We start from the raw sequence: 15779 nt of genomic DNA on the forward strand, positions 1-15779 counted from the left end.
GAGGATCCAGGTTCAAGATGGTTGCTTGCCTTGTGGTCTGCCTTCAATACCCCTTGGTCTCCCTGGGCCCTTCCCCCAGGTGGGGCTTGGGCTCATTTGGTCCCTCAGGAGCTGGGCTGGGGCTGCAGAGGTGGCTGTGGAGCATTGCCTGTGCTGTGCCAGGGACTGGCAGCCACTGCTGGGCTGGGATAGAGGCTCTGGGGGGATTGGGGTTCCAGGGCAGGGCAGGGCTGGGCTTCCAGGGCAGGGCAAGGCTGGACCTGCCCCTTCCTCCCCCACACATGAAATGCTTCCAGCCTACAATGTCCTCCAGTCTGTTACAACAGGGAATGTTGGAGGTGAAATCCCAAATTTGGCCATGGGTGCCTGGATGAGAAGGACAGTTCCTTTCCATAGGAAGGAAAGCACAGAGCCCCAGTGTTTGGAAGGCAGGTCAGAGCCTCTCTAGGCCAAGGTCTGTCAGACTTGTCAGTAATGGCAGATTTTGTCTGGGAGCAGTCTTTGCATATAGGGAATTTGGAGGTGACTCTTTGTGTCTGTGTGCACACAGGAGTGCCTGTGCTGGGGAAATGTGGCAGAAATGCTGCTCTCTGAGGGGTTTGAGTTCCTTGGATAGCTGAGACAGTCAGGCCTGTAAGTAAGGTTATATCATGAGGAATAAGTTAAATGCTGTTAAGAGGTTTTTTTTGCTAGTAAAGTTTAATATGTTATAAGCTAAGTTGAATATTGTTTAATATTATTCTACCATTAAATCATTAAGTCATAGGTTGTAAGTTAGGTTAAATACTGTTTGTATTTATAATCCATAAAAGTAGAGGGTTCTAGGAAAGCTGCAAAAGGCAGGCCTCAGATACAGCAGAATTGTGAACAGTGCTAAAGCAACAGTCATGACATTGGTCAGCAGAAAAATTATTTAAATTGTAGAAAAGGCGAGGGCAAATAGAACAATAGCCTCTGTATTAATGCTTGTCTGAATAGCTCTATAAGTTGCAGAAAGTTTATCTAGCAAGCTATTAGGAAGGTTAAAGCTTAATAATGGTGCTCTGTGCGTTGTCTCTTACAAACAGGTATTGTATTCTAAATAAGCAAGCATTGTTTTAACCAAAGGCATGTGTGCTTATTGTGATTGGATAGAACTACTGTCAATATGCTTTTGCTTTGTGTGATTGGTCAAGAAGCTTATAAACTATGTTGTAACATTAAGTTTTCTGGCCTGCTGCCTGGATTGTGAGCTGCTAGCATCTTCCCATTATCATAATCATGTAATGAGACTGATGCTGAAAAAATAAACAGCTCGAGACAATTTTCATATAGCAGCCCCATCTCGTTCGTGTCTGTAAATAAACCCCTGGCTAGCATCAAAGTTAAGTGCTGTTCTTTTGCTAAATTGTCAAGTTGAAGGTATCAGTTAAGGTTAAAGTGTAAGTTAAGTCCTGTTAAGTTTGAGCTCTGTTCAGCTTTTGGGCCATATTCCTTTTATCCTTGCCCTCACTGTCCTTTTGTCACACACACGCACAGGGACAGTTCTTGGTTTCTCGTTTGGTTGCCAGGATTTAGTTAGGTTTAGTTGTTGCTTTGTTTCCTTGGTGTGCCTGAAGTGTCCAGTCAGGAGCAGAGTGACTCTTGCCAAGGAACTGTGTGCTGCTGTCCCTTAATATTAAATCTGGTTTTTGCTGATCCCGTGCTGTGGACTTTTTCAGCGCTCTCAAGGCCTCCTTCATACCAGGGTGAAGGAGCCCTGGCCCAGGCTCTGGCCCTGGGGGACACGGGGACGCTGCCAGGGGGTCCCTGTCCCTCTGTGCAACCCCCAGGGCCCTGGCCCCCCGTCCCCGTGTCAGGCTCTGGGGTTGATCTCGTGGAACATCCTCTGGGGGAGGCTGCGGCGCCGGAGGCAGGGGGACCCAGGGGGACAGGGGACCCCGCTGTGCATGAGCAGGGTTGGACTGCTCTGGGGGGAACTGTGAGGGGGGCCGGGGCAGAGTGACCTCCCCAGTGACCTCACACAGCCCCTGTGATGTCACACAGCCCCTGTGATGTCACACAGCCACCTGTGATGTCACAGAGCCAGCTCTGGGATGTCACCCTGGAATGTCATGCAGCTGCTCTGTGATGTCACAGAAGACTCTGTGATGTGAGAAAGTCACCCTGTGATTCCACAATCTGTACTGTGATGTCACAGCCAGCTCTATGATGTTACACAGCCATCCAGTGATGTCACAACCCTCTCTCTGATGTCACAGAGCCACCCTCTATGAACACAGGATCTGCTCTATGACCTCACACCCTACTCTACAATGTCACAGACAGATGTGTGATGTCACAACCCCCGCAGTGGTATCACAAAACCCTCTCTGTGATGTCATATTGCCACTTTGTAAGGTCACAGTACACTCTCAGGGGAGACCTCATCTCTCTCTACAACTCCCTGACAGGAGGGTGCAGCCAGGTGGGGGTCGGGCTCTTTTCCCAGGGAACAGTGACAGGACAAGAGGACACAGCCTTCAGCTGTACCAGGTAAAGTTTAGGCTGGACATTAGGAAATATTCTTCACACAAAAAGGGTGATGGGGCAAGGGCATGGGCTGTCCAGGGAGGTGGGTGAGTCACCATCCCAGGAAGTGTTTAAGGAAAGACTGGATGTGGCACTCAGTGCCATGGTCTGGGTGACAATATGGTGTTGGATGCCAGGTTGGACTTGATGCTCTCCAAGGTCATTTCCAGCCTGGCTGATTCTCTGATGATTGTGCCACTGCAGGGCCCTGGGGAACCAAGAGGCCAGGGCTGCTCCTCAGGGACTCCTGGAATGAAGGAAACATGTTTGACACCATGGTGGCCCTTGGGACCAAGAGGCCATTGTGACACTGTGGAACCAAGGAGAGCATTGCTGCACTGCCAGACCTCATGGAACCAAGGATCCATTGTGACACTGCAGGGCCTTGGGGACCATGGTACCATTGTGACACTGCACGGCCCAAGGATCCAAGGGACTTTGTGACACCAAGGGGTCTCATGGAACCAAAGGGAAATTGTGACACTGGGAGGCCTCATGGAATCATGGACACCATTGGAACACTCAGGGGCCTCATGGAACCATGGTGACACCAAGTTGTCTGGGAGTGTTGATCTGCTGGAGGGTAGGAGGGCTCTGCACAGGGCCCTGGACAGGCTGGATCCAGGGCCCAAATCCAACAAGGTGAGGTTTAACAAGTCCCAGTACTGGGTCCTGCACTTTGGCCACAACAACCCCTGCAGCACTAGAGGCTGGGGACAGAGTGGCTGGAGAGCAGCCAGGCAGAAAGGGACCTGCAGGGACTGATGGACAGCAGGCTGAAAATGAGGCAGCAGTGTGCCCAGGTGGGCAAGAAGGCCAATGGCTCCTGGCCTGGATCAGGAATGGTGTGGCCAGCAGGACGAGGACAGGGATGGGCTGTTTTCAGGCGAGGGAACAGGGATGGGCAAGAGGAAGAAATTTCTGCCAGGCAGAGTAAAGAAAGCAAAGGTGAAGCAAAGGAAATGCTTAGGGCAGTTTGGGGGTGGCTGCCAGGCAGCCCTGGCTCTGAGCAACAGTGTCTGCAGTGGCACAGGAAACTCCCAGCTGATGGGAACAAACTTTCTGGCTGACTGCAGAGGCCAGGACAAAGCTGAGTGGTTTCCCTGGTGTCCCCCAGCCCTTGCTGGCCCCAGGGGCTGATGGCATTTGTGCTCCCTCAGGTTCATGTCCCCACAGCAACAGCATGGGGGTGCTGCCCCTGCTGTGTGCAATGCAAACAGGGGCTGCTGAGGCAGTGCTGCCGTGTCTGTGCCTGCAAGGATGGGGCACCTGTGTGAGCTGGGGGAGAGGCCAGGGCTGCAGAGGGGGGATGTTGTTGGCAGCTGCATGAGGACGCTCTGGGACGCTGCCCTGGGCTGTGCAGCACACTGGGGATGGATCAGCCCCTGCTCTGCTGCTCCTTCCCGTCTGGCCCAGGGCCCTTGCAGAGCCCCAGCCGTGCTGTTTGCCCCCAGCCTGCCCACGGCCAGCCTGGGGCTGCTGACGGGGGTTTCTGTGCTGAGCATTGGCCTGGCCGTGTTCTTGAGAGAGCCTGGGCAAGGAGCCTGGAGCCCCCAGGGCCTGGCCTGAGGCGTCAGCGCTGCCCCAGCAGTGCCCATGGCCTGTCCCTGCTGCAGCCCCGGCACTGCCACCCCCAGGGCTGTGCCCGGCCCCGAGAGCACTCAGGCCCTGCAGCAACACCAGGGCCACCAGGGCAGCGGGGCAGGGCCACGGCAGCAGCACTGGCAACACCAAGTGCTGCTGCTGCTGCTGCTGGGCACAGCTGCTGGGCCAGCCCTGATCGGCCCCATCTCTGCACACAGACATTGCTGCTGCAGCTCCAGAGAAGGCAACAAAAGGGCATCTCTGCAGAAAACTCTGCTGGGAGATCCTTTAGTTCTTTTAAAGCCACCGAGAGCACAGCTCCTCACTGACACAGTCTGTGGCCACAGGGAAGGTGGAGAGAAAAAAATTAATAATGGCACAAGAAATGATATTTATTTGTGGACAATACTCAAAAAGTAAAAGAAAAGGAAAAGAACCTCCAACGTGAAACCAGCAAAAAGTATCAAAGATGACTTTTATTACAAGTGAGTTGCAGAAACTGGCCAACAGTTTAATGTCCCTGAAACCATCCACTCATCAGCCTCCATATTGCAGCCTTGAGCTCCTGGTTCCTCAGGCTGTAGATGAGGGGGTTCAGGGCTGGAGGCACCACCGAGTACAGAACTGACACCACCAGATCCAGGGATGGGGAGGACAGGGAGGGCAGCTTCAGGTAGGCAAACATGCCAGTGCTGGTGAACAGGGAGACCACAGCCAGGTGAGGGAGGCAGGTGGAAAAGGCTTTATGCCGTCCCTGCTCAGAGGGGATCCTCAGCACAGCCCTGAAGATCTGCACATAGGAGAAAACAATGAACACAAAACAACCAAATGATAAACTACCAGTAACTACAAGAAGCCCATGTTCCCTGAGGTAGGAATGTGAGCAGGAGAGCTTGAGGATCTGTGGGATTTCACAGAAGAACTGGCCCAGGGCATTGCCATGGCACAGGGGCAGGGAAAATGTATTGGCCGTGTGCATGAGAGCATTGAGAAAGGCACTGGCCCAGGCAGCTGCTGCCATGTGGGCACAAGCTCTGCTGCCCAGGAGGGTCCCGTAGTGCAGGGGTTTGCAGATGGACACGTAGCGGTCGTAGCACATAGTAGTGAGAAGAAAATATTCTGCTCCCATGAAGAACATCAGCAGAAAAACCTGTGCAGCACATCCAGTGTAGGAGATGTTGCTGGTGTCCCAGAGGGAATTGTGCATGGCTTTGGGGACAGTGGTGCAGATGGAGCCCAGGTCGCTGAGGGCCAGGTTGAGCAGAAAGAAGAACATGGGCGTGTGCAGGTGGTGGCCGCAGGCTGCGGCGCTGATGATGAGGCCATTGCCCAGGAGGGCAGCCAGGGAGATGCCCAGCAAGAGGCAGAAGTGCAGGAGCTGCAGCTGCCGCGCGTCTGCCAATGCCAGCAGGAGGAAGTGCCTGATGGAGCTGCTGTTGGACATTTGCTGGGGCTGCACATGGGGATCTGTACGAAAAGTAATCATGGAATAGTTGGGTTTGGAGAGGACTTGAAATATCCCAGCACAGGCTGGGGGCACTTTCCTCCCACTGCCTGCCCAGGGCTCTGCTGCCTGGAGCTGTCCCTGCCAGCAGCTGCTTCCCTGTGCCCAGGGCTGGGCCCTGCCAGTGCTGCCAGAGCCCAGCCCAGCCCTGGGGGCTCAGCTCTGCCCTGCAGAGCCCTCCCAGCTCAGGCACTGCCCAGGGGCAGCTCTGGCTCTGCAGGCTCTGAATTCAATGTCAGAGCAACCCTGAGGAGGCTGGAAAAGTGACACTGATGCTGCCTCTGAGGGGCCCTGTGCTGATTTCTGCCACTGCCTGGTTTATTCAAATTTGAGAGAATTTTTTTTATTTCTTCTCGACCTGAACTAAGAGATGAATATCTGTGGGTAAATTCCCATCCAGGAAATCCAGACCAGTAGATTAAATAAGCAGGATTTTCCCTTTTATGCAGTCTCTGCCTTTCTGTACTCCCTGTATAATCTACTTGGAAATGTTCTGCAGGTAAATGCCATGCTGGGAGCAGCCCTGAACAATGCAGCATCCTCCACACAAGGAGAACACTCCCAAGCCTCACCAGCTGTCTCCTGCCACCCAGATCTTGTCCCCCAGTGCTGGGAGCAGTTGCCAGGGCTGGCTGAGAGCTGTCCCTGGCAGGCAGCAGAGTCCCTGCCCCAGCACAGCGCCCTGGGCTGCAGGACCCTGCTCTGCAGGACAGCCCTGGGCACCCCTGGCTGCTCTGCACAAGAGACAAGCAGAGAATGTACTCACAGGCTCTGCAGGCATTGGCATGTTCCAGCTGCAGGAGATGGCTCCAGGAGCTGCAGCTGCACTGTCCTGCAGCCAGAGGTTCCTGTGCCAAGGGCTGGCAGTGGTTGTGCCCCAGGCACTTCTCAGCCCCTTCCCAGCCCTGACTGATTGAAGCTCTCTGTGCCTCTGTGCTGTGCCCGGGCTGGCTGCAGGCAGTGCCCCAGCCCTGCTGGGCTGGCAGAAGAGCTGCTCATCCAGAGAAATGTGCTTTTGAAGCTCTTCTTGGTGAGCAGGAGCTGCCTCTGGGCCAGGAGCCCAGCCCAGCTCAGCAGCACAGACACAGCACAAGGACTTTAATCAGCCTCTGGGGCTTTGTGCTCAGGCCCTGAACATCAGTCCCTGAGAGGGAGCAGAAGAAACCTCTCCAGAACTCCAAGGCAGAATCCAACTCCAAACTTTCTTGGACTTTTAATGGGTCCCAGAGAGGGACACGACTGAGCAAGTGTCCCCAGGCCCCAGGCAGAGCAGAGAACTGCAGGCAGTGATGACAGGTGGGGACAAAGAGAAGCCAAGTCTTGGTGCCCTGGGGCACAGCAGGGTCTGTGCCAGCAAGGGCTGGGAGGAGACACCTTGTCCTGAGGCCCTGGGGCCTCCTGGCACAGCCCCAGCCAGGCTGGGCACTGTCAGCCCCTTGTGCTGCCCTCAGCATCCCCCCCTAGCCCACATCCCAGTGGCCTCAAGGATCTGCTGCAAGGAGTCCCTGGGGAGCCTTGCTCAGCAATGGCCCTGGGGGCTCCTTCATGCTCCCTGCAGGGACTGCAGGTTTTTCAAAGGACTTTGGGTTTGGCTTTTTCCTGGGAGTCTCTGAGAGGTTTGTGCAGTCATGGCCTCCAATTATCTGCTGTAATTAGTCCCTGGAGAGTCTTTGTCAGTAACAACACTCAGTGGGGCTCATTAATACTTCAGGGTACTTCAGTTATTTGAAGGTACTTGGTGTTTCCCTTTTGATCCAGACTCTGTGGGAGGTTTGTGCAGTCATGGCCCCAATTATCTGCTTTCATGAGTCCCTGGAGAGCTTTGTACTGACACTCAGTGGGGCTCATTAATGCCTTTAGATACTCAAGGTTTTTAAGGTGCTTTATGGATTTAAGAATACTTTTAGGTACTTTTAAGGATTTTCCTTCCCACACTGAGTCTCTGAGAGGTTTTCGTGCCATCCTGGCCTCCAATTCTCTCCTCCATGGAGTCCATGAGGAGCCTGTGTTGGGTATCTTCCCCCTCTCTGTTTTACAACAAAGATGGAACTGAAAGAGTTTTCTAAGACTTTCTAAAAGCATTCAAACAAATATGAGACAATTAGCAATGCAACGACAGCCACTAAGAGAATTAATAGTCTCGTTTTAGTAGACATCATCCAAACCTTTAGTTCCTTGGGTTGGAAGAGTTTATTGAACCAGTCTTTGTTTTCCACTTGAAGCTTCTTGAACCCTTCCTTCAGTGCCTGAATGCTCTTGTGGATTGACTCGCTGTGGCTGGAGAGGTTCATGCAGCACATGCCCTCAGAGTCTACACAGCCACGCCAATGTGCCCAGAGTAAAAACTCTATCGCTGTTCTGCAAGGTGACGTGTCTGATGGTCTCTATGTCTGAGAGCAGCCACTCAATGTGAGGGAGGCAGCATTGGTTTGCTTACTTAACAGGCACCCAGGATGGTGTGATTGTCCTAAAGCTTTAGCTGCAGCCACCCAAGGTAGTCCAAATTGGGGGTGCTACCATCTGACACCTGGATTAAAGCTTTCAAAGCCATCTCTTTGATATCATCTAATACTTCTCTGGGGATACCTGCTGCTTGATCATCTGGTAGGCTGTGTTGTCCTTCTCCAGCTAGATGGTTGATTGTCAATTCTGCCCTCGCCTCATTATTAGCATAGTCTGCTATTAATTGATTTAGTAAACACTTCCATCCCCCTTCCCACAGGGTGTATTCTGTAGGTGACAACAACATGGACATAATATATTTTAAATCATAGGGGGTTAAGACATGTGCTGTAAACATGGCCCTCATTAGGCCATTAAAACAAGGTAAGTCCCTCCTATGGTCTTTAGCTGCCCTACACAGGTCCTTGATTTCCCCATAAACCAATGGCTGATAGCTGGGATTCTGCCCCCTTCTTTCATAACATCCCAGGGCAATGAGGAGTTTCAAGGCTATTTGCCAGTCTCCTTCCTTAACTGGCGGCATGGCCCAGGGTGAAGGTGGAATGATTGACAGTGTGGGCGTGACCCACAGTTGTGGGGGTGGAGTCTGGAGGTTCATTCAGGGTGGAAGAGAAGGCTGTGGTAGCAGGAAGTGGAGGAGCCAAGATGGAGGGAGGATGGTCAGGCTCCCGAGCCACATTCAGGCTCCTTCCATCTTGAGTCTCCAGGGCATGATGCTCCAAGACAGCGTGGCCATTGCCATCTTGGACCATCGTGGAAGGTGTGAGAAAGGCAGGTTTGAGGGGTGGTCCCAAGTTAGGAGTGACCAACAGATTGAGTTTTCAACCCACTGTTTGCTGGTGAAGGGTGGTGTGGAAGATGGGGAGCATGCGGCGTGCAGTGGGGACCCTTTTGATGGAAAGTTGCACAGTTTAACTCTCATGAGTCCCAAAATTCAGTGGTATGGATTTCATCAGGAAAGGCCTCTGGAAAATTTTTAATGATCCACCTCATGATTGATTTTAATTTCTTCTTTGAAAATATTTTGTCAAGATCTGTGAGAATTAATTTAAAGCATCCATATATGCTCCTTTCTAATTTGGACATCTGGCTGCCCATTTTTCTCTTTCTCTGCCTTATGGGGAAGAGCCACCAGAACACCCCAAATCAAGTATGGGATGTGGGTGCTTATTGTAAAAACACAGTGGCAAAATGGGCAATAAATATCTTGCATTTCCCCAAACCCACCTGCAATTCTATGCAGGTGAAACCGTCGTTGTCCCTGCCGATCCTGGGCAAGGTCCCTTGAAGCAACGATGAATCTACTGGGCCCAGCACAATCCAAAATCCAGGGGAGCACTGGCCTATCCATCAGCTAACCCCAGCTGATGTGACTGACACAGGGAGCCCTGAGTGTCATGGTCCCTGTTTGGGCGCCAAAGGTCACAATGAGGGTGGCTGTGACAAACCTCTGTGGTTCCCTGACTTCAGGGCGAGGGTGGTGGAAATGAAAAGGAGCAGGATCAATGGAGTTGTTTAAAAGGAACTTTAATAACAGGGTGAAAAACAATAAACATGGAGAAGTCAAGCATAGAATTAGGGGCAGGATCCTAAGACCTGAGACAAAGGGGAAGCAACAACATGTACACTTGGGGCTAGAAAACTAGAACAATAACCCTATAGAAGAAACAAGTAACCAATAGAGGAGTAGAACTCGGACAAGTTAGCATAGCAACACTAAAGGCTTATGGGGGAACTCTCAAACTCACCCTAAGTTAAACGAATGATTCCTAGGACTTGAAACTCATGCCCATTTCTTCCAGGGTAAAATCTGTCTGACTCTGAGTTACAGCCAGGCTAACTCCCACACCGCTGCTTTGCTCTGGCCCCTTGGGACCATGCGGCCCAACAGAGCCACAATGATGTCCTTGGTTCCACGAGGCTCCACAGTGTCACAATGGTCCCTTGGATCCATGGTGCTCTGCAGTGTCACAATGGCCCCTTCATTTCACAAGGCTTCCAAATGTCACATTGGTCTCCATAGGAAAGAAAGCACGGAGCCCCCATGTTTCAGAAGCTGATGAACAGCAACCACCACAAGCCAAGGCAAGCCTGACCTGTCTGTCCTGGCAGGTTTGCTTGGAACAACCCTTGGATATTCAAAATTATGAATGTGAAATCCTAATTTTAGACATTTGTGCCTGGAGAAGGATGAATTTTTCCATACGAAGAAAAGCACAGACCCCTTTCCAGTGTTTAGAAAACAGGTGAGTTCTGGCACTCAGGAGTAAAAGACCAACCAGACCCTTCTGTCCTGGCAGCTTTTGTTGGGCAGCAATCCTTGGATACACAGAAATTTGGAGGTGGAATCCTAATTTTGGGCATGGATACCTGGAAAAGATGGACAGTTCTTTTCCATACAAAGGAAAGCCCAGAGCACCAGTGTTTCAGGGGCAGATGGGAGTGGCCTTCCACATTCCAAGGTCAGCCAGACCTGGCAGGTGACCCCTGGGAGGCCAAGGCAGCCACACCTATTTCATGTTCCCTTGGTTCCACAGGGCCCTGCAGTGTCACAATGGCTCCTTGCTTCCATGAGGCCCTGCAGTGCCACAGTGGTTCTCTGGCTTCCATGAGGCCCTCAGGTGTCATAATGGCCCCTTGGTTACAAGAGTCCTTAAGGATCTTAATGGTCTCCATGGTTCCACAAGGCCCCACAGTGTCACAATGATCTATTGGTTCCATGAAGCCTGGCTGTGTCCAATGGCCCCTTGATTCCATTGGGGCCCAGTAGTGCAACAATGATTCCCTTGGTTCCACAAGTTCCCATAGTGTCACAATGGCCCCTTCCTTCCATGAGGCCCCACAGTGTCACAGTGGTCTCCATGGTTCCATGGGGCCTTGCAATGCCACAATGCTCTCCATGGATCCACGGTGCCCTGCAGGATCATAGCGGCCCTTTGGCTCCACGAGGCCCTGAAATGCAGCAATGGCCTCTTGGTTCCACAAAGCCCTGCTGCTTCACACTGGCCCCTTGGGACCATGCGGCCCAACAGAGTCACAGTGATGTCCTTGGTTCCACGAGGCCCCACAGTGTCATAGTGGCCCCTTGGATCCATGGTACCCTGCAGGGTAACAATGTTCCTCTTGGTTCCACAAGTTCCTACAGTGTAACAGGTTCCACAAGAGCCTGCAGTGTCACCATGGCCCCTTGGTTCCACAATGCTACTCAGTGTCACAATGGTCTCCATAGGAAGGAAACAAGTGAGCCCCAGTGGTGCAGGGGCAGATGAGAGGCAGTCACCTGAGGCCAAGGCTGGCCAGACTTGACTGTATGTGCAGATTTTGTCCGGGAGTAACCCTTGGATATAGGGAATTTTAGACACAGAATCCCAATTTTGGCCATGGGTGCCTAGACAAGAAAGACAGTTCTTTCCCATAGGAACAAAAGCACAGAGCCCCAGTGCTTCACGGTCAGATGGGAAGTGGCCCTTGACATGCCAAATTCAGTGGGACCTGTCAGACAGCCCCCGGGAGGCCAAACCAGGAAGACTGTTCCATGTTCCATTGACTTCATGGGTGCCCACACTGTCATAATGGTCTCCTTGATTCCATGAGGTCTGGCAATGTCACAATGGCTTCTTGGTTTCATGAGCCCCAACAGAGTCACAAGGGTCCATTGGCCCGACGCAGCCCCGCTGTGAAACAATGGCTCCTTGTTTCTATTTTAAATCAATCACAGTCAAACCACAGTTTGATCACTGATCCTTGCTTCCATAGGGCTCATGATTTGCACAATGGTCTCCTTGATTCCATGATTCCTGGATTCCACAGTCTCACCATTGTTTCCTTGGATCTCCATTGTCACAACTGACCCATGGCTCCATGAGGTTCCGTAGTGTCACCGTGGTGGCTGTCAGAGGCTGGATGAGATCTATGTCCCGAGACACCTTGGGATGCTCGGAATGCCCGTGTGGGGCCAGGGCCGGGTCAGGCCTTGGTTTGTGGTGGGACAGAGCCCCGCCCCCAGCCCTGGCCTGGCAGAGCTGTCAATCACACAGCAGGGGGTGATGCTAACCCAGCTCTGATTGGCCCAGCTGTAAATCAATCAATCACACAGCAGCAGCTGGTGCTACCCTGGCTCTGATTGGACAAGCAACTGGCAGTCCCACCACAGGGGCGGGGCTATGAAGGCCCAGGGGCTTAAAAGCCGGAGCACGAGGCCAGCCCAGGGTCTGGATCCTGCCTTCTGCTGGGGTTCCTTTCGTTGTGATGCTGGAACCCCAGTAGTTGCTACCTATGTGCGTGACTTTCTATGGATCTTCTGTCTTTCTGTTGTTCTCTATTTCTTCTCCTTCTAATCCTACTTACCTGGAACATTCTTGGGTAACTTTACATGTTTTGGGTTAAAGGGTGTTACGTTAAATGTGTGGGAATTCAGGGCAGAGAGAATATTACTCTGTCTGCTCTGAGCGCTCCTGACCCCCAGAGAAATACTGCATTTAACCTTCGCCCATGGAGAGGACTTCCAAGACTTTGAGATAGATTGGAATTTAGCAAAGTGTGAAATAGATTATAGAGAGTAATATACTATGTCACTTGGGTGAGAAATTTAGGTTTGGGGATTTTTAGTACGGTGTAGATAGGAAGCAGCATGGAGGAATTTGGGTGTTGTCCCTGTCTTCTTCTTCATCTACTCCATTTTCTGCAGTATTGGTGGCACAGGGTGATTGGTCAAGGAAAGCAGAGTGCAGAGGTTATGTAGACAGTCAAGGGATGAGTTAGAGGTAGATAAGTGGAAATAATGTACGTTTTAAGAGTTGATTGGATGAGATAACTATAAAACACCTTGAAACTGTCCATTTTGGAGCCATTTTGAGGTGTTTTTCCAGCTTGCTGTGCCTGCTGTAGACTGCAATTCAAAACTTTAGATAAGATAACAATAAACAAGAACCTAAAGAGTGAAAAAATCCCGTGCATCTCCTTTTACCTGGCACAGAACTGCTACAGAGGGTTTCGCCATTCAGGGAGCCTCCAGAAAGGCCCTAAATGAAACAAACATCAATAACTGGTCCCCCGAAAATGTTTGTAATAAGTTGGGTTTTTTCCATAAAGTTGTTTACTGAAGGGTGTTGTCTTAATTGGCCAATGATGTGAAATGTGTTGATTAAATGACCAATGAAGTCCACCTGTAGCAAACCAAGGTATAAAAGAAGAGGATTGAAAAAATGGCTGGCTTTTAGCCCTTAGCCTTCTGATCTGAGTCTGTATCATCTCTGATTCAACGGGGACATTTGGGGATCTGTGGGGGCTATTGGGGCTCCTTTCTGAACCTCGTGACCCAACAGGAGCTTCTCTAATAAACGCTGCCTGAAGCTCCCACTGTGCCCATGACAGGAACGCCTGTGAGTGTCTGGGCCATCCCGGCTCTTTGGCAGCCTGGGGACTCCTGGGATGTCACCGTGGAGCCCCCGTGAATGCCTGTGACAGATGGGTGCCTTTGCAGCCCAAGGTGCCCTGGGATGTCACCATGGAATGGCTGTGACTGCCTCTGACCACAGGGCTCTTTGCCATCCCAGAAACCCCTGGGAGGTCTCCATGGAGCCCCTGTCTCTGCCTGTGGCATTCCAGCTCTGGAAGAGCCTGGAGACTCTTGGAAAGATCCCATGGAACCCCTCTGAGGGCCTGTGACAAATCTGATCCTGAGCAGGCAACCATCAGCAGCCCCCTGTTGCTGTGGTCAGTTTCCATGGCAACCATCACCAGCCCCCTGTTGCTATGCTCAGTCCCTTGGCAGCTCCATGGAGACCCCATGCCAGGGGTGGTTGCCATGGACACCAGCTCAGGCCTGCAGCCAGAGCCCATTGCCATGGCAACCATTGGCAGCCCCATCCCCCGGCTGATGGGATCCCAGAAGCACAGAATGGGCTGAGCTGGGAGGGACCCATCAGGATCCTCCAGTCCAACTGCTGGCCCTGCACAGGACACCCCAACAATGCCAGCCTGGGCCTGGCAGCGCTGGCCAAACGCTGCTGCAGCTCAGAGAGCCCTGGAGCTGGGACCCTGCCCTGGGGAGCCTGGCCAGGGCCCCAGCAGCCTCTGGCCAAAAACCTTTTCCTGACATCCAACCTGAGCCTGCCCCGACTCAGCTGCAGCCGCTCCCTCCGCTCCTGTCCCTGGGTACCAGAGGGAAGAGGTTCCCACAGCCCCAGCCAAGGACCCGCTCCCAAGGCTGCTGCCATGGCCACCAGGGCTGGCACCAGCTGGGATGCTCGGTTTCCACGGGCCAGACTTCAGGAATGGCATTCCCCAATTTCCTGCTCCCGCTAAAACCGCGCTGCCCTCGCTGCCCTCCCACCTCCCATGGAAAGCACAAAAGGCAAAGATCCCGGGCTGGGATAAGAACAATTGATTGGGAACAGCAAACAGATAAGGAACAAACAGGAACAGAAAATATTGATAACAGAAGGGATAAGAAAATCTATTTACTGGGAAAACTACAAGACAAATGACTGGGTATTCCTGGCCACGTAGTTCCACCTGTCTGGAAAGGACACCCTTCTCCTCAGGGAGAGAGAGAGAGAGAGATTTCCTTTCCTGCACCAGGCAATGACCTGAGGTGGGAGTGAACATAATGACACAGCCATGGCCAGACCCTCATGTTCTTCAATCCCACATGAGGTCATTGGAGGAACAGGAAAAGGGACAGGTGTCTGCCCAATATGGATCACCAGGGCTCTGCCCAACGTGGGGTCTCCAATGGAGAAAGAAGCTGGAGCTGGTCATGAGGCTCTTCTTGCAGTTGGGGCACTGGAAGAGCTTCCCTTACTGGTGCCTCCGTTGGTGTCTGGTCAAGTGAGAGCTGCTGGTGAAGCTCTTCCCACATATGGGGACACTCGTAGGGCCTCTCCCCAGTGTGGATGCGCTGGTGGATGATGAGTTGGGAGTTGCGCTTGAAGCCCTTCCCACAGTTGGGGCGGCAGAAGGGCCTCTGCTCAGTGTGAATTCGCTGGTGCCTGACAAGATCGGAGCTGGTCTGAAATGGCTTCTGGCACTCGGGACACCCGTAGGGCCTCTCCCCCGTGTGGATGTGTTGGTGGATGATGAGGGCAGAGCTGCAGCTGAAGCCCTTCCCACACTCCCCACACTCGTAGGGCCATTCCCCAGTGTGGATCATCTGGTGGCTGATCAGGGTGCTGCTCTGCCTGAAGCTCTTCCCACACTCCAAGCACTTGTGGGGCTTCTCCCCATCATGAAGCTGCTCATGGACCACCAGCTCTGAGCTCTGGCTGAAGCTCTGTCCACCTTCCTGGCTCAGGGTGGGTCTTTCCTCCTCAGAGCACCCTGGGCTGGGTTTGCAGCTCCTCCTCCTGCAGGATCTCTGGTGCTTTTCCTTCCCATTGGAATTCTGCACTGTGGAGTCACTCAAAACGTCCTCTTCCATGAGGCTCTGCCATGGAGATTTTTCCTCCTTGGTCTCCATCCTTAGCTCCTTCTCTGTGGGAGGAAGGCCAAGGAGAGGATGGGATTTGCCTTCGTGCCAGAGGGAAGGGGAAGGAGATCCCCTCAGTGCATCCCTGGCAGGACAGGGTTGGCAGCAGGGTTGTCCTGCAGCTGGGGGCTGTGCTGGGCTGGGAGATGGAGCAGGAGAGAGGGGGAAAGGGGCACTGACTTCCTCCTCACCTGCCTGGGGCTCCTGGGG

General features: G+C 52.6%; 1 protein-coding gene across 1 annotated transcript in view; it reads right to left on the reverse strand.

The window, feature by feature from the left end:
• Window positions 1-15560, reverse strand: part of LOC118701453 (zinc finger protein OZF-like) — a 41721-nt gene extending 26161 nt beyond the window's left edge. The window contains exons 1-2 of the mRNA XM_054518493.1: window positions 15503-15560; window positions 14974-15436 (exon numbers count right to left, since the gene is read on the reverse strand). Of these exons, the coding sequence (XP_054374468.1) occupies window positions 14974-15436; window positions 15503-15560 (521 nt within the window). The remainder of the gene's footprint in view (window positions 1-14973; window positions 15437-15502) is intronic.
• Window positions 15561-15779: the final 219 nt, after the last annotated feature.

This window comes from Molothrus ater, unplaced genomic scaffold (genome assembly GCF_012460135.2).
Source record: "Molothrus ater isolate BHLD 08-10-18 breed brown headed cowbird unplaced genomic scaffold, BPBGC_Mater_1.1 matUn_MA510, whole genome shotgun sequence".
In the NCBI taxonomy this organism is placed as follows: Eukaryota; Metazoa; Chordata; class Aves; order Passeriformes; family Icteridae; genus Molothrus; species Molothrus ater.